Source organism: Lutjanus erythropterus, chromosome 18, assembly GCF_056507025.1.
Source record: "Lutjanus erythropterus isolate fLutEry1 chromosome 18, fLutEry1.hap2, whole genome shotgun sequence".
NCBI lineage: Eukaryota > Metazoa > Chordata > Actinopteri > Lutjaniformes > Lutjanidae > Lutjanus > Lutjanus erythropterus.
Genome location: NC_139334.1, coordinates 2,361,523 through 2,384,537, shown reverse-complemented (window position 1 = coordinate 2,384,537; position 23,015 = coordinate 2,361,523). Strand labels below are relative to the sequence as shown.

General features: G+C 40.6%; 1 protein-coding gene across 1 annotated transcript in view; it reads right to left on the bottom strand.

Annotated features, from left to right (window-relative positions):
* The window catches only part of alk (ALK receptor tyrosine kinase), a 581,112-nt gene extending 558,882 nt beyond the window's left edge, over window positions 1-22,230 (bottom strand). Inside the window, exon 1 of the mRNA XM_084742736.1 lies at window positions 20,301-22,230. Within this exon, the coding sequence (XP_084598862.1) occupies window positions 20,301-21,054 (754 nt within the window). The 5' untranslated portion in view covers window positions 21,055-22,230. The remainder of the gene's footprint in view (window positions 1-20,300) is intronic.
* Between the last annotated feature and the right edge of the window lie 785 nt (window positions 22,231-23,015).

Sequence of the window (23,015 nt, the reverse complement as noted above, 5' to 3'; positions counted from 1 at the left end):
AAGTCTAGTTTTGGATCACTAGTTTTGGTTTTCTAGCCCACAAACCACTCTCTCTTAGCTTTGTGACAGGCTGTGATAAGCAAGCATGGGAAGTAACAAAATACATGTAACAGACAACCCATTTATGCCTGGTAGAAAATGCAATCTGTATATCAAATCTGGACAATTTATCCAGGCACAAATCACATTTTAACACCAGGTGTAAATGGGGTGCGTTATGGGATTAGGATACAAGGAAGGTATCTGTATTAATGTATTAAATGTACAATATATGCATTCTGCAGCTAGGGGTCTCTCTCATATTAAAACAATCTCAAAGAATGTAAAGTGATGACATCCTGAAGTAGTGTGGGATCATGGGAGTTTTACTGTTAAACCATCACCACAGCTGTTCTATCTGACCTGACTCAGGCAGAAATCATGTTTGTGCATCAAAAGTTGTATCCATGTTACGCTCAGTCACGTTTGCAAACTTTCTTCCTCACTCTATGACACATGCCATGCGTTCCTAGAAGTTTCAGCCACTAGTTAGCAACGGCTAGCAGGAAACGCACCTGCACATTACCCTGAATAATTTGTGGCTTTCTCTGTGTTTAAACATTGTTGGAAACTTTTAGGATAATGTAAGTACACAAGTCAACAAAATATATGACAGTACTCTTTAAAGTTTCAATATCTACACTGATACTAATGTGTGCTGAATTTGATATAGATACTTTTTTGCTAACAACTTGTTAATAAGTCTTTAGCTTCTTCTGGTGCCCACTGCAGCTTTAAGGTTCAAAACCCACTGGTCCAAACTGGTGCTCTTTAAAATTCAATATCTACATTGTTCAGCAACAACGAATAAGACAGAAAGTTCTGTATACATAAAACAAGGGTTTAAAAGTCACAGAGTTCAACCTACAACCTACACATGTCCATATGCAAACATCTCTGTGTTTACACTGCCTTATGTTATGCTAATTCACATTTAGATACAAATCTAGAAGATGAGACATTTTGAGACCTGAGGCAATTTATTGTCACAAGTGTGTTTACTTCTGTCCTTGGCCCTCATTCACTTCCCTCCTTTTTTTTCCTCTTTCTCTTCAAGTTAGTCACTGACAGGAAATGAATGAGGGAGGAGGGGGCACAAGCAGTAGGAAACACAGATGGCTACACATCAACGCAGCCTCATTTGAGAGGACCTTATCCTTTATAACAAAGATATGCTCAGTATATATTTATGTCTTTCTTTGCGGGAATATGTAAAATATGAAAAGATCAAAAGTCAAAAGACGCTGTGCATACAAAATCCTCTTTTCCTGTATGTATTATATGACAGATGAAATATTCCTTTGTTGTTTCCCATGTAAAGAGTACAGAACTATAAGGGCAGTGAATCTCATGCGTCTTTTTGCTAAGCATGATAATTAGTTTGAATATTTTTAACTTGCTCTAAATGCAACTGAGAAGTAAATCAATACTGAACTTTGACCAAACAAACATTAATGATTTTGAGTGGGTGTTCATTGTGCAACAATTGCATTTGCAAATTATGCACTTGCACTAAACTTTTAATATTATTATATACATGTGTGGGTGGGTATAATATCTGATTCAAGTTTTACACAGTCCAATACAATAGTTCTTTCACATTTACTACTACGTTTGTTTGTTTGTCTTTCAGTTGTGACAGGGAGGATTTGATTCCATTTTTAAAGCCATGATTTGTGTGGACCAGTAGCGGTTCTCAACCTAGGGACCCCAAGGGGGTCACGAGATAATTTGCAGGGGTCGCCAGATGGTTGCAGAGAAAAAATATAAAATATTGTGGCAAGCACCATGAAATGAGCGACAGGAAGCAGCTCTCAGCGATGTCAGCCATTATGACATTCAACATGAGGGCCAAGCTCTTAACACAGCCACCTCACTAATGGTCAAAACTATAAACCAACAAGAAAATGGCAATTATCAACAGAAACTACCATGTTCTGAACAGACAACAAAAAGAAATATTTTTATTGTGTAAAATTAAATTGCTAATTGCTCAGTCCAGCAAGCATGATGGGAAATGAGGGCCACATTTTAGACTGGGGAATATTTTTTACACATTACATTGCTTGCACCAGCGATATAATTATATATAAAAAAGGGCCCATCTAGAACCCACGCAAAGGGTTCTAGCAAAAACCCTTTCACATTATGGTACAAAGAACCCTTGATGACAGAGTTCTTAAATGATTTCAACAATCAAAAAAACTGAAGTGTTACAAAGAACCCTTTCTTCTTCTGCAGTGTGGAAGTAAACTTATAGTATAGCAAAATGTAGACCTACTATATTACTTTGCTTTACAAAAGATGACAGAGTTTGCTTACAAAGGTAGAAAAGAGCTAAATTGGCCTGTGTGGCATCATGGTATTTAAATTGGCAAACACAAAAATAGATCTCCGCACTGTGTGGAACTTCCAGAAAAGTACGACCACTCACTTATGCACATTATTTATTTCTCTCATTATGGAAGTGGATCATCTCAGGGTGTGTGAGCTTCACACTCAGCTCCTGTACAGTACGCATTTCCCTCCTCTCACACCTAGCTCCAAGCTAAACTCCTGCACCGAGGCCTCCTATAAGCATCACCATTAATCAAACGGGCAGCTTGCGGTTTTTTTGAAAGAACGAGCAAGTGGCATAAATAACTAAAACATCAGGGGAAGGAAGGAAGGGAAAAAAAGACAGTGCTGAATAAGAAGTGAAAAGGGAAATCACAGCCAAAGTCACCTTGAGTCCAGCTAATTTACAAAACAGTGACACAAGCATTAACTACAATGAGTGTGATTAATATCGTAAAAGGCATTAGCTGCTGTTTACATTGTCAAGGTGTTTATCCGTAGCTCCCAATTTGGCAGGCTTCACATTTTCATATTTTATTTTAAGTGTGGCCGGCTACAGAATACTAACAGCTTGTCTTTTTGGGCAACAGTTGCGCTCCCCGGGCTCTTGAGCTGGAGCCAACTAATATGAGGGCCGGCGCACAAGGCCGTACATTTCAGCAGCTCAGGGAGAGAAATAAATGATTTCTTCACTTCGTTTAAGTCAAGAAGAATCAGCCGTCTCATTATGCTGACAGCGGGCCTGTTGAATGTGATGTCATAAATTAATCTGAACAGGTTCAGGGGGCATCTCATTAAAAAGGTTTATTTTCAACCAGCCACTCTGGACATGGTGACACTGAGAATTGCTTTTTTCTTTACTCGGGGCTATCGCAATAAAAGCATCATGTCTGCGGCACTTCATGAAGGCTTTCGTGTGCATACTGCTTAGTAGGGATGCACAATTAACTGAATATTAATCTCAATCATGATTTTGGATTCCCATAATTACATGAATATGGTCAACTGCAATATTGACATTTAAAATGCCTTGCTTCGCTGCATATCAAATTAAGAGCTTCCTAAACCAACAGCCAGCCACCCTGCAGCAGCAGACTGTGCTAAATTTCATGGATGATGCAGCTGCAGAGCAGAGTAGAAGAGTGATGTACAGCAGAAAGCAGACGGACAAAATGTTAATCAAACGCCTGGAGAAGAAGACAAAGAGCCAGTCCCTCCATGCAAACAATGGATCACCGTGCATTGTTTGGAAGAATTTTTGATTTAGGGCAAGTGATGTTAAGCAAGAACAAATATGCAAAGCAACACAACTAACTTGTTCAACCACCTGAAAAAGCACCAATACGATGAATGCATGAAAGCTGTTACCTCACTGAATCTGTCCTTGTCCAGCATCACCTCAGATATCCATACAAGCGTCATTGTACTGCATGAATGTAGTGCTCTGTTGAAAAAAAGTTTCTTATTTTTACTTACTTAATTACTTACTATTTACCTTGTTGGAAATGCTCTCTGTTACAGTACCACTTCTGAATCAAGTCTATGAACACCTGAACTTTAACACTGTCCAGGCAGCTCTGTTGACAGTGAAGCTGGGTAGTGTTGGTGTAAATCACACCCTCATCAGATACAACTTCTGACATCTGTAAGCTGAAATAGTAAAAATACATATGTAATACCCCAGTTTCTTATTAAAGGGAAAGTTCCCCTCAAAATGGAAATTCAGTCATTATCTAACCCCTATCACCCTAATGCTGATTGACAGTTGGGATTATTTTGTTAGTCTAAAACAGTGTTGCAGAATCTCCCAAACAATGGAAGTGAATGTTGACCAGTTTTAAAACAAACAACTGGACAGAAAACATAAAATGCCTCCATACTGCTCGTCTGTCATTATCCAAGTCTCCTAAATTCACAACATGCCGTTTGCATACCGTAAAAACACACACACACACACACACAAACACACACACAGTTCAGACAGTGCGCCTGTGACTGTGGCTCCATGCTGTTTTTTTATAAAAAACAAAAACAACAAACAGTGGTAACTCCATCTAAGGCTAAATACCGACACAAGACCGATAGCGAACAAGTACCGTGAGGGAAAGTTGAAAGAGAACTTTGAAGTGAGAGTTCAAGAGATCGTGATATATATATATATATATATATATATATATATATATATATATATATACTACTCACTGTATCACTACTATGATACACGAGTTAATAGAGGAGAAGTGAGAAACGGTTAGGGAAAGTTTTATTTCTATCTACCCCTTTTTGGACATTGTTACTCTTTTTGTTTTATATATCTGTAATTTTTATTTCTTGTTCCAAATTAAGTCATTCATTCATTCAGTCATTCATGAATTTGTGATCTTTTCACGTTCATTGTGCATGACAACTTCCCTTAGGAGCAATACAGGTTTCATTCATTCATTCATTCTTATTTTGATGCACAGATTTGTACATTAGCACGAATGTAGCGCAACATGAAAGTGAAGTGACAGTACAATGAAAATATTTTGCCTTTAAAATCGATGAATAATCCGGATAAATAATGGTGATCAAAATAATCATTTTAGCTATATATCGTGTAACATTACTGCACAGGAATGCATATGTGGTGACTGTACAGGGTGGTAATGGTATCACTGCACCGTACTCGCTCGGCTCAGTCGAGCAGCACTGATTTTGGAGCGCTGAAAATGCCAAAAAGCTTCAAGGTGTTTATTGTGCAGCTGCTGTGCTCATTATTCACATATGTGAAAAAGGGATGAATCAATGAATCTAACTCCTGATACAGCACTTATTACAGAGTGACAAAGACTGGAGAGCTGCGGCGGAGCAGGTTCTAAGTCGGAATCCCTCGCCGCCTCGTCTCAAGATTGCATCAACACCCGCTCTGTCATGAAATCAAGCCCAGTTAGCAGCTAACACTGAAACACGTGCACTTGATCATGCTCAGTGCAACTCGCACTATCGATCAGCCGGGCAGGGCCTCGCGGGGCCGCCGGGGTGTCACGACACGCCGCCGACTCGTTGAGTGGATTGATCATAGAAATGCATAAATAATAAAGTGGTATGTCATTCTGACTTCCTATCGATTTTCCCATTAGCAGCTGATTGATACAAGCTTTAAATGTCAGGAGTCTCATTGATTACCACGAGTCCACGCACTCACTCGCAATGTCATGTCACAATTCCTGTGGCTCTGCAGCCTTCCACCTGGACAAACTAAATTAAAGGTCAACAGGTGCACCCTGTCATCGAGCTGCATTTAGGGACCGAGGTGTTTACACAGAAACTCTGCCATGTTTACTCCTCATTTTAACTGCATCTGGGAGCGATGCGGGGCCAACTTCACCACACACACTGCCTAAACTCTTCCCTTTTAGTCCAAGAAGTGAGAAAATGTAGATCCACAAATGACAACTCTCAAATGCATAGCTTTATGGGAGGCGGATATTGGCTTGTAAGAGAAAAGGCTGGAGGGTTTATTGTGCCAAAATACAAGGCTATCAAACCATCGTCTGGACTGTCTGGTGATGTCTGTTCAAATCACACTAAAACTTCCTATAAGGCTCTTCCCATTATACAAGTATGGTCTGAGGACTTGAAACAGTACACTGGAGAGGATTTGCTCGACTGGGAGAGGATATGGTCTTCAATTGTCATTGCTTCCAAAAACCCAGAATACCAACAGATTCACTTCAATTTTATTCATAGGACTTACCTCACACCAAGGAAGGCCTATCTCATGAAACGGTTATCATCCCCAAACTGCACCTTGTGCACAGATGGACTCACAGGTTCCTACATGCATATGTATTGGGAATGCAGGGATGTGAAACGTTTTTGGGGTGAGGTCTGTGCCACTCTGTCTGATGTTTTGGGTTTAACTGTGCCATGCTCTCCCATCTTACTACTTCTGAATGACACTGCCTCACTGAAACTAACATGTATTGGTAGACGTATTTTCCTAACGGGCATCACTGCTGCTAAAAAGATGCTAGCGTTACGCTGGAAACCACCACATACAGTCACAAAATCTCAGTGGATTAACACTTTTAGTGATATCATTAATATGGAGCTTTCAGTGGCGAGGATGCATGGTGCGCGATCTGGCACTATTCTGGCATGGCAAGATATGGCAGATAAAATTAAAGAGTTAATGTAATTGTCTTTTTACAACAATAACAACAAAAAAAAATTGTTTTCCTTACATCCTGCGCATCTCACTGAATAGGGATTATGGAGACCCAGGGAGAGAGGGAGGGGAGGGAGGGATCGCCATAGGTCTTTTGTTTTCATTTTGTATTACCCCATGTACAGACATAAAATGTCAATAAAAAAGTTGATCACAAAAAAAAAAAAATCACACTAAAACTAGGGTTTCACACATAATAATTAATAAAATAGCAATATCCAAATCACAGAAGCTGCAATTTTTTGATCAAAGAAAAAAATGTGCAACAAAAACAGCATTATAATGACGTGCTGTGTCACACATGTCAAGCAGGGTAAGCGGGAGAAATCCAGCATGCAGACGAGAGACAGATCTGGGGCAGTTCAAATGTTTTAATGAGCAGAACGGAAACACAAAAAGGCTTTCGGATGGCCAGGCAGGCATAGGTCAGAGACAGAATCAGCCCAATGAAGGCAGCCAAATCTAAAGCAACAAGCAAAATCCAAAGTCTAATAAACAGGCAGAAAGTCCAAAAAAAACAAAGTACAACACTGGGGAAAAGACTGGGAAATGGCTCAGATATTTCAGATCAACTGGCAAAGAAAAGAGGGAGAAACACAGACTAAATACACAGGAAGACTTATCAGGGACAGGTGAAACTAATCGGTTGTCATAAAATGTGGGAAAAAGACAAAGACAGAAAGAGGCGAGAACTTTAAACTAAAACAATTGATTACTTGGAGATCTGCTGGTTTCATCTTGTGTGGATTTGCTTTTTTATATATTTTCAAATTTAGTATTTTTGACTTTTGTCGTTTTCGCTCTGGGGACTTTTGATGGACGCTTTTCAGTATTTTTAAGCTTTTTTGTACACTAAAGGATTAATCAGCGTTTCAATAAATAACTCGATAGATTAGGCCGGAACAATTAATTGAAATTTTTATCAAAATCGTGATATTTCACAATATTTGTTAAAGGCAAAATCTGTGCCAAAATGCAATTTTAAATGAAATATTGTCGTGCTGCAGTGATGTCCCGGCCTACACATCATATTCTACAAACTTGTTTGGTACAGATCCCTGCATATATCACACCATAATAGTTTTAATGTTTTACAATGAAAATTAGAATAATGATGCAAAAAACATAATTCCCTTGAATATCGCACATTATATCGCAAATGCAATATCAGGCAAATAACCCCTCACACACACGTTCACACATGCGGGCCAGTCCACCTGACCCACACGCTGATGTGCCGTATGAGGGGACAGGTCTAAGACGCGACATCACTCCTCCTCATAATGTTTTATGAAATGAAATGAAAAAAATCAAACTAGGGCAGCAGCTAACAATTCTTTTCATTATTGATTTTATTATTTATTAGTAATTTTTTCTTGATTCATCAATCAATACTTCAGTCTATAAAATGTAATAAAGTTATGAATGTGATGACTGTTGTGGTATCATTCAAGCCCAGGGTGGGTCCATGAGGTATACTGGCTTGAACAATTCATTAATTTTCAAAATTGTTTTTGACAAATCAATTAATGACTCATCATTTCAGCTGTAATTGACACATCCTATGTCCCGCCCCTTTTCATTTTGTGCTGTAATAAGAGTTGAGCAGGTTTGGTAGGAAACAGGACCTTGGTCAAATTTCTCTTGTCATGGAGTCATCTTTACCTCCGGAAATCACAAAAGGGGTCACGTGTAAGTCATTTGTAAGTATGACCTGACAAAACAACTTCTTATAATTCAGTTTATGTAGTTTATCATTTACAATTGCGCTTTATTAAACTGCAGACAGAATAAGTATTTTTTTAAGTTAATTAAATCATTTCAAATGTTACGAATTAAAATGAAAACGAATTAAAATAAACATATTAAAATGTTTTAATCAGCGTAGAAGAATAACATTATTTAAAATGGAAATCTTTTTCTTTTTTCTTTTTTTTTTTAAATAAAGGGTTATTTTGTTTGTGAGCAAATGAATGAAACTGGAGCTCCAGCAGGAAATGATGCACTTCCTCTCATCCTCACACACACATATAATCACCGCACAGATTTTCACAGCACACTGTCAACATCAGAGGTGTCAGGTGGTTACTCTGTTGAGAGTAATTGTAGACCACATTATATGGTGATGTTTGGTTTATGTTATAGGCAGGAGCCTTCCTGTCCTGTTCCATTTTCTTTGACAGGGTGAAGGTTCTGCTCAAATTCTCCTCACAGATTCTTGATACAGCCTGTCAGTGTTTTTTTTATAGATAGGTTTAGCCTACTGTAAGCATAGGCTGCGTGCAGTCTCGTAAGCAAAAAGACTTAACAATGGGCGTTGCTAGGCAACCTGACGTGGCTTGAATGTAGAGTGAAGCCTTATAAAGCCATTTCTATGGGGAGTAAGAATAACCCCTCAGTGGTTACAGGTATAAATAATAAATAAATCTTTTGTTTTTTTGTTTATCCCACACACCCCATAATTCACTAGATGATTAATAATTCCACTTGTTGGTTGTGAGTTGTGAACTGAGAGATGTACAGGCTCTATTTTAATAGAGTTGCAGTTATTTGAAAATATCAAGGGATAAAAGTGATCCCTTGGCTGTTCTAGTGTTAAAATTAGCTAATGTTAGAACAAAATAGGCTAACTAGCTAGCCAATCTACATCAATTGATAACTAGCTTGTTCCATCTGAGTCCTAATGTTAGCAAAATGGTAGCTAACTAGCTACCTAATCCATACCAATGGTTGTAATTCCTGATTCAAATTTATCTTCACATTCACATGAACACATAAAAATACATTCAAGTAACTGGGACTTCCGCCTTCAGTGTGGAAAACAAGGGGACACCTTGCCAGTAACCCCAGGAGCAGGGATCTGAGGATCTGTCAAACATTTTATTTCCTGCATTCTGTTGAATTTTTATGTACCAATTTTATGCATCAATTGCAAGAGTAAAACACAGTTGCATCAGTTCTATTAAGGATTCAAAAATCTGATCATAGACATTGGGCAAAATGTTCATTCTGTCAAAACAACTCTGGGCCTCTGCCCTTGTACTTGCTCCAGGTCACAGTCCACCACAGGCGACAGAAAATACTCTTTGACAAAGTGCACAGTTTGCCTCGTACTCACTCCCACTGACATGACTAATCCACTCAAGGTCGGTCTGCCATTTAGATCTGTATTTGGACAGCTTCTCTCTTTTTACAGGTGGACTAAAAAGCTAAAAGGTATTTGTCGGCATTAGAGAAAAAAAAAATCATTCTGATTTACTTCACAATGTCTCATGAAACTGTGCATGAAAATAAGGGGCATATTGTGTCCTGTATTGATTCAGGTGGCAACCCTACAAGTAAATCAAATGATTTATTCAAAAAGTAATGATGCATAATGATAAATAAAGTTCTAAAGTAAGTTCCAAGTCCATCTATTTGTTCTTGTTTACAAGCTCAGTGTGAAAATGAATGAGTTAAATACATAAAAAGCAACAAGGTAAACTTTTCTACATAATTAGGCTAGAAGGAAACAAGACAAACCTCACTGTTTGACACCCTCACTAACACAACTGTAACTTCTCTGTTGAGGCTAATAAGCCAGCTAGTTTGTCAGGAGAAAAGGGGGGAAGCATTTGGGACTGGTGGGGGGGGGGGGGGATTAAAAGTGCATTCATCTTTCAAGGAGAAAACCTCTTCCAAAAAGGGCCACAAGCAATGTAGGGGTAAACAAAGTAGCGAGCGTGTAATCTAACTTTATAAATGTACTGTTGACTTTCTTTATGATTCAGAAGAAATTGCAATATTTGCCTGACGGCTAAAACATCCGCGCACCAGGATTCTGTTTTAAGCCTCTCAAAGGAAATAGCACAGTGAGAGGAAGGGAGGATGGGGGGGGGGTACTCAATAGGAAATCATGAGAGTGTGTGTTTGCATTCAGAGGGGGCAGAGCTGAGGGGCAAACGAGGGGAGAAAAGCCCAAACGCATGCAGTTGCTCCTCTCGAGCATGATGCTAGCAGTCTTTTTACTTCGGGGCTTCAATCACATCCTGTTAGGCGTGTTTACGAAGACACTCCTTGCTAATGGGAGCGCTGAGGAGCATGAACATCTTAAAGAGCTAGGCAGTAGGTATGTGCAGGTTAATGAAGCAGGGGTCCCCGCTTCCTCCCGCTTCCAACGCTGAAATCATTTAATGATTCTCTTGCAACCTATTTATGGCACCACTCGGTGAACATAACAGAGGTTAATAAAGTAGAGGTCAACTCTTTATCACACCTGCCCAGCACTGTTTCCCCCTCTCCTACGCTATAGCTCATAGAAGCATTTCTCATTAATGATCTCCCCCACAGGGCGATTGAGTATAAATGCACTGCGCGGAGTTTAATGCCTTGATTCCCACGGGCACGTTTGCCTGATCGTCAAATTATTCCGGGTGCCATGGTTGGTATTTATTTCATGCTAATAGCCGGCATCTTACCGGAGGCTCGGAAAAACAAGTGTAACACGCACATTACACAGAAAAATGCCAAACGCCGGCCAATCAGGGGTGTAAAAAAAGCTGATAGAGCGAGACAATGCACGCCGCAGCCTTGAGTTGAGTCATTTCACACGGAGGAGGGGGTGTGTGACACTGGCAGAAGGGAGCATGGATTATATGGAGGCAAGAGAATGGATGCACACACGTGTGTGAGTGTGGGGGCTTGTGTCCGTCTGTGCATCAACAGCGTGTAACCACACTTGTGCCTTGGAGATGCTCATAATGCAACAACCGCTCAGGATTATAACCAGGACATGCAGCGGGGTAATCTAGCAGGAAGCAGTGGGCTTGCAGTGAGAGTCCACCTGCGGAGTCCTGTCTGTCTCTGTTACTCATGACAACTGTCACTCTCTGCTTTTGTGAACATCATGAAAAGAGACAAAAAGATACTTCACAGCCCCTCACTTGACTGAAAAACATATCGATGCTGACAACTTGTTACATTACGTCACAGTTAGTGCTGTAGAAAGCATATGGATGCTCCTGTTGAATGTAAGGTGTGCAGCTGCATGTCACACACACACTGCACCACCGGTCATGGATTAATTATGAGGCAGTGGGCCCCAAGGCAACAGGCATGTAAAAGGCACCACAATCTGTCCTACATATGAACCAAACACACAGACATTGTGGTTGTTTTGCCTCTTTTTGTAGTCGCTTTACATCTCTTTGTAGTTGTTTTGAGCCTTCTTGTGGTCATTTAGTGTCTCTTTGTAGTTGTTATGCATCTTTCTGTAGTTTTCTATCTCTTTGTGGTTGTTTTGTGTCGGCTGTTGTCTTATTTTCTCTTTGTGGTCATTTTGTTTCTCTTTTGTAGTTGCTTTCATCTCTGAGGTTGTATTGTGTCTCTCTCATGTCATTATTTAACGTCCCCTTTGTAGTTATTCTGTGACTCTTTGCAGTTATTTTGTGTCTCATTCTGTTTCTCTTTTTTGTCAAATTCTGTGTCTGCTGGTTCTCCTTGTAGTTGTTTTGCATCCCTCTGTAGTTATTTTGTGCTGGCTGTTTTGTTTCTCTTTGTTGTTGGTTTGGTCACTTTGAGGTTGTATTGTCGTCATTTTGCATATCCTTGTGGTTATTACTGTTGTTATTTTGTGTCTCTTTGAAGTTGTTTTCTTTCTCTTTGTAATTGTTTTGTCTCTCTTTGTAGTCATTTTGTTTCTCTTTGTCATTTGTTTCCTTTTGTAGTTGTTTTATTTCTTTCTAGTTATTTTGCATCTCTGCAGTTTTTTTGTCTCTGTGGTTGTGTCGTTTCTCTTTGTAATCCATTTCTTTCTCTTTGTAGTTGTTTTATTTCACTTTGTGGCTGTGTTGTTTGTCTGTGAAGTTGTTTTGTTTCTCAGTGTAGTTATTTTGGTCTCTGAGGTCATATTGTGTCTGTCTGTTGTTACTTTGCATCTCCTCATGGTTGTTATGTCTCTCTTGAGAATGAGTCTGGGTCTCTTTAAGCAACATTTTGCAGGTGAATCCCAGGGGTCTGTGCCCATTCAGTAATTCATCCACACCTCCCAGTTTAAACCATCCATCCATTTTCTGTACTCACTCATGTGACAGCTAGGACTTGGCCATATAGTTGAAATAATCACCGCATTATTAATAATGGTATGTTCTGATTTTAATGTACAATATCATAAATGTATGCAAGAGCACATACAACCTGTTGTGAACCTGTGACTTCATGTTGTCACATGATAACTGAGCTATCTCCATGACAACTGAGCAAACATCTTCTACAAACATCTAAAGCCATAAAAAACTTCAGTAAAAGCTACTAAGACGGCCCAATGTCAAGATATAATTTTTACACTCAAATTACACAGATGTGTAGAACAATTCATTATTTTTTTTATTTTAATTACAGCTTGTTTGGAATCATTAACGTGGACACCATTAAAATGTGGGACAATATGACATCATAATAATATTCTACTAACTCTAAAATTAAATTATCCCATCCCAGATGACATTGGACAATCAATCCAATTATACAGGCACCAGTTGACCTGACCTGCATGCTGATGATGTGTGAGTGACAGAGCTGATCGCTCCGACAAACATCACAACCTTTTTTTGAAACAAACAACAAAACAGCATAAAGATCGCATGATGAGGGGCTTAATGAGTGAAACAAGAGACCTAGTGATGTATGTTATCATGCTTTTTGCCATTTAAATCCAAATTTTCTCCCAATTCCGAACAGTTTCCAAGGATGTTACTAGCTATTTTTCACAATAAAAGCTCTAATAAAAAATCATCACTTTTGTGAAATATCCACTTTAAGTCTTGCATAACTGATACCTATCTTCATGTAGGCTAGTTATGTTTTAATCAGGTTTAAAGTTAGTTAATCTAATTCTTTATCTGGGCATTTTTAAACTATAGTAAATAATGATCATCATCATTTAAATTTGCTTGTTAATATACTTTCAGACTTTAAACACTTTTTCACTTGATTGTGGAACTAGAAATGTTGAAAAACAGATGAATATACAGAATGTGTGCTTTCTCTGTAAGTACAAATAATTTCGTTATTTGTCCTGTCCTCACTGGATACTCCTCGTACAGTATTTCCTTGCTTAAGTTTCCTCTGGAAAGTCCCTCTTTGCTCCTCTGAGCAGCAAACCTTGATGATTAAAGACTTGATCAATTTCTATGGAGGATGGAGGAGATATAAAATAAGAGAAATGATCACAGTGATGTAATAAACAATGGATGGCAGCCTGTTCAAATGAGAGATGCACTCTTTGGACTCCTCTGCCCGTAATGCACCCATATTAGAAAGCTTTAATGGATGAAGCAGAAATGATCTCTTGTTATCTCATCTCTCTGTCGCTTTTATATATATCACATTTGATCTCATGTTTTAACACCGCTGTCTGATCATTTGCATGATCCATCCCTCATGAGATTATTCAGACAGTCAGTGCTGCGGCGCAGAATATCACTCCTTGCTCCAACTGTTGACAGTTTGCAGAGGACTGCTGATACCAATGAGTGCTGCAAATTAAAGGACCAGTGTGCAGGATTAATAGCATCCAGTGGTGAGGATATAGATTGCAACCAACTGAATTCTACTTGCCTCACCCTCCCCTTCCAAGTTCGCTAGAGCAAATGAAACAATTATCAATGCATCTTGTGGCACCAAAAGTTTTAGGCTGGTCAGATTGTATCCATCTGCAGGTGTGCACACTCAGTCATCCTTACCAAAATTCAAAAAGTAGCCAAGTTTAGAACGGACACACAACACACGTTTACATCCATTAAATTTTCCATCCAGTAGGGCCAGCTGGAAGGAATATGTGGGCCGACTTCCAAAATTGTTACAGGTGATCGTAGTGCTGAGATTTGGGTTATTATTTTCTGATTATTAATTTTTCTGTATCAATTCATCATCTTTCAAGAGAGAATTACAATGCATCTAAAAATCAATTATTTCTCCCACATCTAGTGTTTGGTTTGTCCGTTCTAGGCTACAGTAGAAAGATGGGTGCCTGCTTGAATAGCACCCCATGCACTTGAAAATATAACTTACAAGATTTTACTTTTAATCCAATGTATTTTTAACTATAAAATACATTTCTATCTCACTGGTGTCCTTGTTTTTTTCTTTTTTCCTTTTTTCTTTCTCCTCCCTTTCCATCCTCTTTTTTCTTTTCTTCCATCGTCACCATTACTTTTATTACATTGTATTACTTGTTTTAATTAATTATTTATTAATTTTATTTATTAATTCCAATCTATACATCCATTCTCAGTGAACGCCAGATGGAAGGCAGCAAAGATTAACATAATTTCTATTTAAAGGCCTTCTCCACTTTGTTCTGTGCTTTATCTTTTTTTTTTATATGAAGCCAATGTTGCAGTGTGTTGACCTTGTACCTTTGGACATTCAAGGCAAGGGTAGGAGTGGATAAGTGGGAGGTGGGAAGGTTCATTGTTGGTGAAAGGTAACATAGCAGGAAAAAATATCTTTTATTGTATTCTGGTTGACTTGAATCTACACAAAAGTGGATCTGCTCCCTCTGTAGATGTAAATGGTTCATTCTAAGGTAAAGAAAATACATTGATCCTTATTTTCAGGTGATTATACACTAATTAAAACAGACTTATTTTACTCCAGTCACATTCTGCCGATAGATCCCCCTAAATCTTACTCACTGGGCCTCATCATTTGTCTGGGCCTTCCAGTACTGTTAAAAATCGGCTGCAAAAATAAGATCTTACACAACTATGATGTGATTACTCTACATAGACATATTACATCCATGCAGAGTAAGAGGACCTTGGCAGATTCAATGAGGGAGTAAAATAATTCCAGCTGAGGTCCCTACTGAAAAAAAAAAAACATCCCCTGCTGGCATCCCACTTGCAACACTATCGCCACAGAGGTGTTGACTGAAATGCCTGCTGGGAGCTTAAGTGGAAACATCATATCCATGTAGAATAAAAGAGTCGCAAGGAACTCAGCGACAGTGTGTGGGAGCGGGTGTTTTCTCCGTCTTTTTGGTCAGGCTTGGGCACAAAAGATTTTGCTGAAACGGCCGATGATGTAATTTCAGCTGTCTTGCAGAAACACAACAAGTGCGGTTGAGAGTTTGGAGCTGTGCGTGTTTCAGTCTGAACACAGGCAAAAGCTTTTTTTCTGTTGTTCTTTTAAAAACTTTGTTTAGGTCTGCAGAGCACAAATGCTGTTTTTTCAGACACAGCTGGACGCTACCCAGTACGACCAGTCTGACGTGTTGGCCGCTGCCCAGCTCCAGTGGAACAACTGTCAGGTTCACTGCCATTTTTTACCTCTATGGCTGTGATTAGAGAGGGACATCCTAATAAAACAGCTACTGTAAAAACCATTACATCATCCCCTGCTGGCTTCCCACCTGCAAACACTACAAGCTGTTGTGGAATGCCTGCTGGGAGCTGCAGGGGTGGTCCACTCATATGCTTCTCTACCACAGTTACAGCTGCACAAACCATATGTGTGCATCTTTGCATCAACATTCACAGTTGAAACACTCTGATGCATTTAATCGTAATCTGTTAGAACAGCATATGTCAGGTTATTCTCATAAAATTCTACCACAATAACTAAAATAGTAACATTTTCATTCATTACTCACTGACTACTTGATTTGATTTGTTTTGATACAAGAAAAATATGTGCATACTTGTCTAATAAAGTTACTTATAATATATTAGTATACGGTTCAAATTCTTCTGGATGTCAGGCAACATAGGCATTCAAAGCATAAGCCTGTTTCTGCAGAGTTTTGTGAAGTTTGAATTATTGGAATTGAGTTGAAAGTAATTTTACATTTAAATTTAGTGAAATTTGTTCATTTTCAAACAAAAAGGTATGTCAGCACAGACAAACGAAGTGCTTACATTTGAGACAATCTTAGGGCTTTGGGACAATCATAGCACAGTGTTGCAACTGCCCCCGATAGGGTTGGGCAATCATACGAATATATCATCTATCAACGATGGGCTGAATCCATTGCCGACTGCTTTTTTGGCTGATTTTTAGGGTTATATTTGTCATTTTATTTTGTTAATGTAATAGTCTGCAGAGTGACAGCCTCTGCTCTGCACCGCGCTCTCATCCAGCGGCACAGTTCACACCCACTCATCTGACCATGAGTGCACTGAGCTGGGTGACGAGTGAGAGGAAAACAGCCTGCAGAATCAGACTCTTTACATTCTTTTCACGTGGTGAATTAAGGATTTATTTTGATCAAACCAGAGTTGGAGATAGTTGGAAGAGTGGACAGACTAACAAATATGGTTTTGGTGACTTCTACATGTTCTTCTGTCGAGTTTGAATTAAGTGTGTTTTCTGAGGAGTTAACAAGCCAATTAAGGTCGTCTTAATTCAGTAAAAGAGAGAAACTTTAATTCAGAAGTGTACGGTTGTATTTCTCTGTTTAAAATGGAAAATAAGTGTGAGAACATGTAAGTTCTAGACATTTCGTGAGTTTATTTTGTCTATCGGACATAATGAACGTATGCAGCATGTGTAACATAGTGAATTCGCCGCTTGTGCACATCTCCCAGCTGAAACCCAAGAAGATGGGAGGAGGTGGGTCGGGGGATGATGACATCGCCAATCGCCGATGGATGGGCTGACAAAGATCGGCTGGAAAATTTTAACATATCGCCCAACTCTAGCCCCCAACCTTGCAGCCATGATAAAATCTCATATGCCAGCTCGCACCTATTGTATGAGCCACTTTTTGTTGTATTACTGACAAGAGGTGGAGACTAAGAAGCTACATCCACCATAGCTTCCTTTCCCGAAACCAGCAAATGTTTTAAATTATTTCCAATGGGAGCCTGTATTTTCATTCTGATGCTAACTTTTATTCTGCCCTGAGCACAGAGCGCTTGGTCTGTCTTTCTACGTTGCCAAGAGCTGAAAAATGGTTAAGGTCGGGTTAAACAATGCACTCGTCACTGTCACTTTTTACCCAGCCGTCCCATCACAGTGGAGGAGGGACGGGACAAATAGGCTGCCACAAACTGTATCGTGCTTGTACTCCTCAAGCCGGTCTCCATCTGACCTCAGCTCTTAAACCAAACGATGGTACTCACTATATTTCCTCTCACACTAAATGTCATGAACCCATGTAGAGCAGCAGGTCCATTCTCTTTCCTGATGAGCTTCAGCTTTCCTTTCATCCAGAGCAAACAGGCTACTCTGCTTTGTGCCGATATTTTCACACTGAGTATTTGTTGAAAACACAAACTTGCTGGGAAATGAGGTACTTGCAAAAAACAAAAATTAACCATTGCTCCTGCGGATGTTCCGTATCATCATAACACTTGAGTGGACACAACGCATAAGTGTCATCACTCTAGCTTGTTTCTGACTGGAGGAATCAAGTGTTTTATAGTTGCCCCTTGTTACAATTGCCTCCCTCAAACCAACACAAAATGCAATAACTTACTACATCATATGCATTTATTGATTTCTGCGGGGTTTTTTGCATGTGTTTTTCCATGTGCACCCACACACACGCCTGCAGGGAGTTCCTTCCTTATTCCATCAGCTTCCAGCCGAGCCCGGCCTCTGCTTTGCTTTTGTCTGATAGGTTCCGTTGCATTTTTTCTGGGCCAGCCTCCCTCATCAAAGTGATTAAGCAATTACACTGATTGTGCCGATGCTCAGAAGACTCAGAAGAACGAGGGAAGGGCCCTCGAGTATTGAGTGCTAAAGCTTTCTTGGAGATAACGGCTTAATTTGTGCCTAATCAAAATAAAACCCGTTCTCTGAAATCTCCAACCTTCCTTCAGCACCAGGGCGGTTTGGGGAATTGAAAAGGTAGACCTACTGTTAAGGAAGCCCTGCTGGGGCCTATTCCAACTTAAATATAATTTTATATAGGCTTTATGCAATGTACGCGCACGCAATCATTAGGCAATGAGGCCTCTTTTTTCCTTCCAAATGAAATAATTATCAACATATCAGAACTGATAACCACAGAAGCCTCTAACGATGCTGCATATATCCCAGCATGCATCCCAACTGGAAACAATCAAAGAGTTTGGGAATTAAATCAACATGCAGTTCGTCTCTGAGCACTGCTGAGGGCATCAATAATGAAACAGAAGTCTGGAGAGTCCTGGATCACAGCTACAGACCTTAATGCACAAATTCCCTAACTCTTATTTTCTTCTCACACACACACACACACACACACACACACAGAGAGTAGTGTTTCTGCTAGTTCAGAGAAAATTACATTGACTTAAGACTTATTCTCAGCTTAACCTGAATCTAACTTTATCCCAATCATCAACCAAGTCATCACCCTGAAATTCAAGACTTACATTACAAGGACTTGTATTTGGTCCCCATAAGGAATGTCGGTTCCCATAAAGTGATATATGTGCACTGATTAATAATACAACTAGTGCATTTTCATTAAGGACAAGACTATAATATGAAATTCATTGCAAGAAGTCAGAGTCTGTCAGTTCCCTCCTTGGAGAGGGAAACTGTACCAATGACACAATAAGTCATATTAACCTGCTGTATAAAAGCAAACCTCAAAGTAATCACATTACTACCCGAGTAACTAATAATCTTACTGAAGAGCTTTTCTTTCACGTGGTTCAAATTCTTTTAAATTGTGGTTTGGGGCAATTGTAACACTGAAAAAATAAAATAAATATCACAAATTAATGCAACCGAAGTAATCGGATTACTGCTGTATAGTAATATAGCAATATAGCATTTAAAGAAAAAGTCTATTTTTATTTTTGCATAAGACTAAGCAGTTATTCTAGTGCTAACAAGACTTTCATGAACTGAATTGAATTAAATTAATTTTACATCTAAATTTTAATGACGTATGTTCATTTTCTAACAGAAAAGTATGTCAGTATAGACAGTCCAACAGCTGCCCCAAGTCTTGCAGCCAAGGTAAAATGTCAAATGTTAGCAACACATATTTTAGCATGTTTTTTTAATTTCAATTATTAACCAAAAACATAGAGATCAAGTTTAGATTTGCAGTCATGTAAACTTTAGACAGCATAAGAAAAATGTTGTACATCCAAAAGGTAATTTTCATAACTCAAAATCATTTTTTTGTTGAAAACTTCTGCCGAGGTGAAACACTTCAGAATTACATTGACTTGCATTCATTTTCTGTAGACTTACTCTAAGCCTTAACTTAAACCTAACCTTAACCCAATCATAAACCAAGTCTTCACCCTGAAATTCATGATTTACAAAGGGGACTTGTGTTTGGTCCCCATAAGGAATGCTGGTCCCCACAATGTGAGTGTGTAAACAGGTTAGTGTCCCCACAACATGAGCAATACACGTCTATACACGCCACAGTGATCATTTTCCCATCAGGCCACTGCAAACAGTCCATCAGGTCTTTCTCCATGAGCTGACATTTCTTCACCAGCTCATTTCACCATGAAAGCATCTTTAGGCACACTGACTGGATCCAACATCAAAAATTAATCACAGCAGAACTCAGATCACAACCGTGACGGAGCAACATGAATTAGACTCGTGTGTGTGTGTGTGTGTGTGTGTGTGTGTGTGTGTGTGTGTGTGTGTGTGTGTGTGTGTGGCGGGTGTGTGTGTGTGTGTGTGTGTGTGTGTGTGTGTGTGTAGAGGGGGGAGGCAACATGGAGAGAAGTGAGACAGAGGGAGGGAGAAGAGAGGAGGAACTCACCCCGGGAGGATATCTGAAGGAAGAGGCGGGGGTCCGCAGCGCGTATCGCCGCGGTGTAGCGGTCCTCTATCCCGGGCACCTGCGCCTTTTTCTCGGGCATAAGCCTCACCCTGAGCCGGCCCCCCTCCGCGCCCAGCCACCACTCCAGAATAGTTGTGAGGTCCAGTTCCAGCGTGAACACCGGGGCCTCCTCGTACACTGACAGCCCCCCGCACCCCGTCCTGACCAGCTCCTCTCCTACCTCCACCACCACTTGGTTTGACTTCCTGCTGGCTTTCGTCAAGCCCAGTTTCAGAACTTTGGACAGCGGCCGCTTGTAGAAGAAGGGGAGCTGCTGTCCATCAGTGGACGCGTTCCTCCCCGCGGGGTCCGTAGTGTCCACAAAAGTAGCGATGGTTTTCTGCAGCGGTATGCAGTGCATTTTCAAGTTTGCGCGCACGGTGTAGCATCCCCCAAAAGTCTGGCAGTCTCCGTTCAGGGGTCTCTTGATGAACTCCGCCAGGTAATAGCGCAGCAGAGACGGCACCGCAAAATCCACAGCCAGGGTTTTCCTCTTGAGCCTGGAGTTGATGGTTTGGTTCAAGTCCCTTTTGCTTTCCCCGCTGCTGCCTCCCGCACCGCCGCCGGTGCTGATGTTGCCGGAGCCGGCGGTGGGGGAGCCATCCATCCCCGCTGAGCTCCTCGGCGAGGCGCACTGCAGCCCGGCGAGAAATGCCGCAGAACAAACAAGCAAAAACAACATCCTGGCGCTCATGGTTAAACAAAATCTGAGTGTTTCGTTTAGGAGAAGCAGCTTAATCCCACCGTTCACCGCCTCCTCTAATGCTCCTGTCACATACGCAAGATCGCAAAGTGCGAATCGATGATCCTGCGGGTCCTCCTGCGCCTCTTCGCCGGTGCGCACCCGTGGCAAGACGCGGGGAACTGGCTCTTTTTTTTTCTTTCTTTCTTTCTTTCTTTCTTTTTTTTTTTTTTTTTTTTTTACATCTGTCCGCCTCTGATTGTTGCTGTCCTCTCTTCTTCTCCTAGCAGAAAAAGTGCCATTTCTCCCTCTGCTCCTTCCTCACAGACACACACCTTTAAGACAATGCCTTTTATCGAGCCCAGCAGCAGCGCGTCGCTCTCCGGGACGCTGATTGATATGCCGGTCTGGTCCGCTCCGGTGCCTCTCAAAGACTCCCTGTCTCTTGGCACAGTTGTGACGGCGGTACAAGTGGTCTCTCTGTCAAGCAGCGTCGCTCTCTGCCCCTTGCAACTGAATCCACAACGAGTTTGGAGCCGCGGAGCATCAATTAAAGTTTAAAATATCATCTTATCTCTCGGCGTTTAATTGGGAGAGCCTCTCAGGTTCACTGCCTGCCTTTCAGTCGGTGCTCATTTTCTCGCTCGCCTCTCTGTCATAACCAGCACAAGTCGCTCACACATCCATTTGACGTCAATATAAGCCGTTTTCCTGCGAACACGACTCCCATGCGAAAAAAGCCAGTGAGCGCAGGAGCCTCTCCGCCGCGTTATGGACGCTCCGAGGCGCCCTCAGCGCAGCCGTAATGATGCCTGGTGTCTTTATTGAAATGAGAAAATGCCAGGAGGTAACACGGCGACACAGTTTGTCCCCGGGGATTTTCCTCAATGAATCACAGTACCTTTGTGTCCGGATATTGGATTGGATTAGTCGCACTCTTCCCCGGTTGTGTGCAAATCAAACAGTTTCAGAGGGAGGCCGTTTGGGTCGGAGCCCATTTGGCTTTGCTGTGTCTTATGTGAAGAGCCCAATATGTCCTTAAAACATCAGGGGCCCCCACGTGCCATCCTGCCACTTCATTTGCCACACAGCATAGCTCCTTAATTGGGAATCAAGGGGTCAGTGTTTTGGGGGCAGGAGGGAAGAAAAATGCCAGAAAGAAATGCTCCTCTGCACCCCCCTCCCTCACCCAACACACACTACACCTCTCTCTCTCCCTCTCTCTCCCTCTCTCTATAAAAGTTGAGACCCCCGCTAGATGGCGTCAGCACATCCTCATGGTAATTCACACCCTTCAGTTTCACTGACAAATCCATTAATGCTCTAATTGCTCTGGAATTTTTACACTGTCTCATTAAAGTCTTATCTACAGAGGAGGATAAGGGCCTTATGTGAAGGTTTTATATGAGGGATCACAGAGGAATACATAGAATAAAGTCAGCAGCATAAGGCTATACCATTCTGTTTAGGGGTGTGTGTGTGGGAGGGGGGTTGTTAATTAATTCAACATAACTCGCAGTTTTGGTTGATGTCTTATCTTTACCAGGATAATGATCAGTGACTTCACAAACTTTTATTTTGAAATTGAATTTCTCTGCGCCAGTACCTCATCTTGGTGTATCTGGGCTTAAATAATCATGTTTTCTTTTTCTGTAATGTATAAAGAAGGTGTTTACCACAGATGCACATTATATAATAGGCTTTATGTCACTAAAACTGAGAAACAAAAAAATGTCTGTGGACACATCTGCAGGCAGCCTCTTCAGTGTGGCTGATGTTTTTAGCGCTCCCCCTTGTGACTTTTGGGAAGGTGGTGAAAAAAGTACTGTACTTCAACTCACATGCATCCTGCTGTAAATGTTTGCCTAAATGTCCTCGATCACCATCATCTTTTCTGGATGTTAACGTGTTTCTACCATCCTGAATGACAGCAAATCTAAACTAAAGCCATTATTGGCTTATGTTATTGTTAA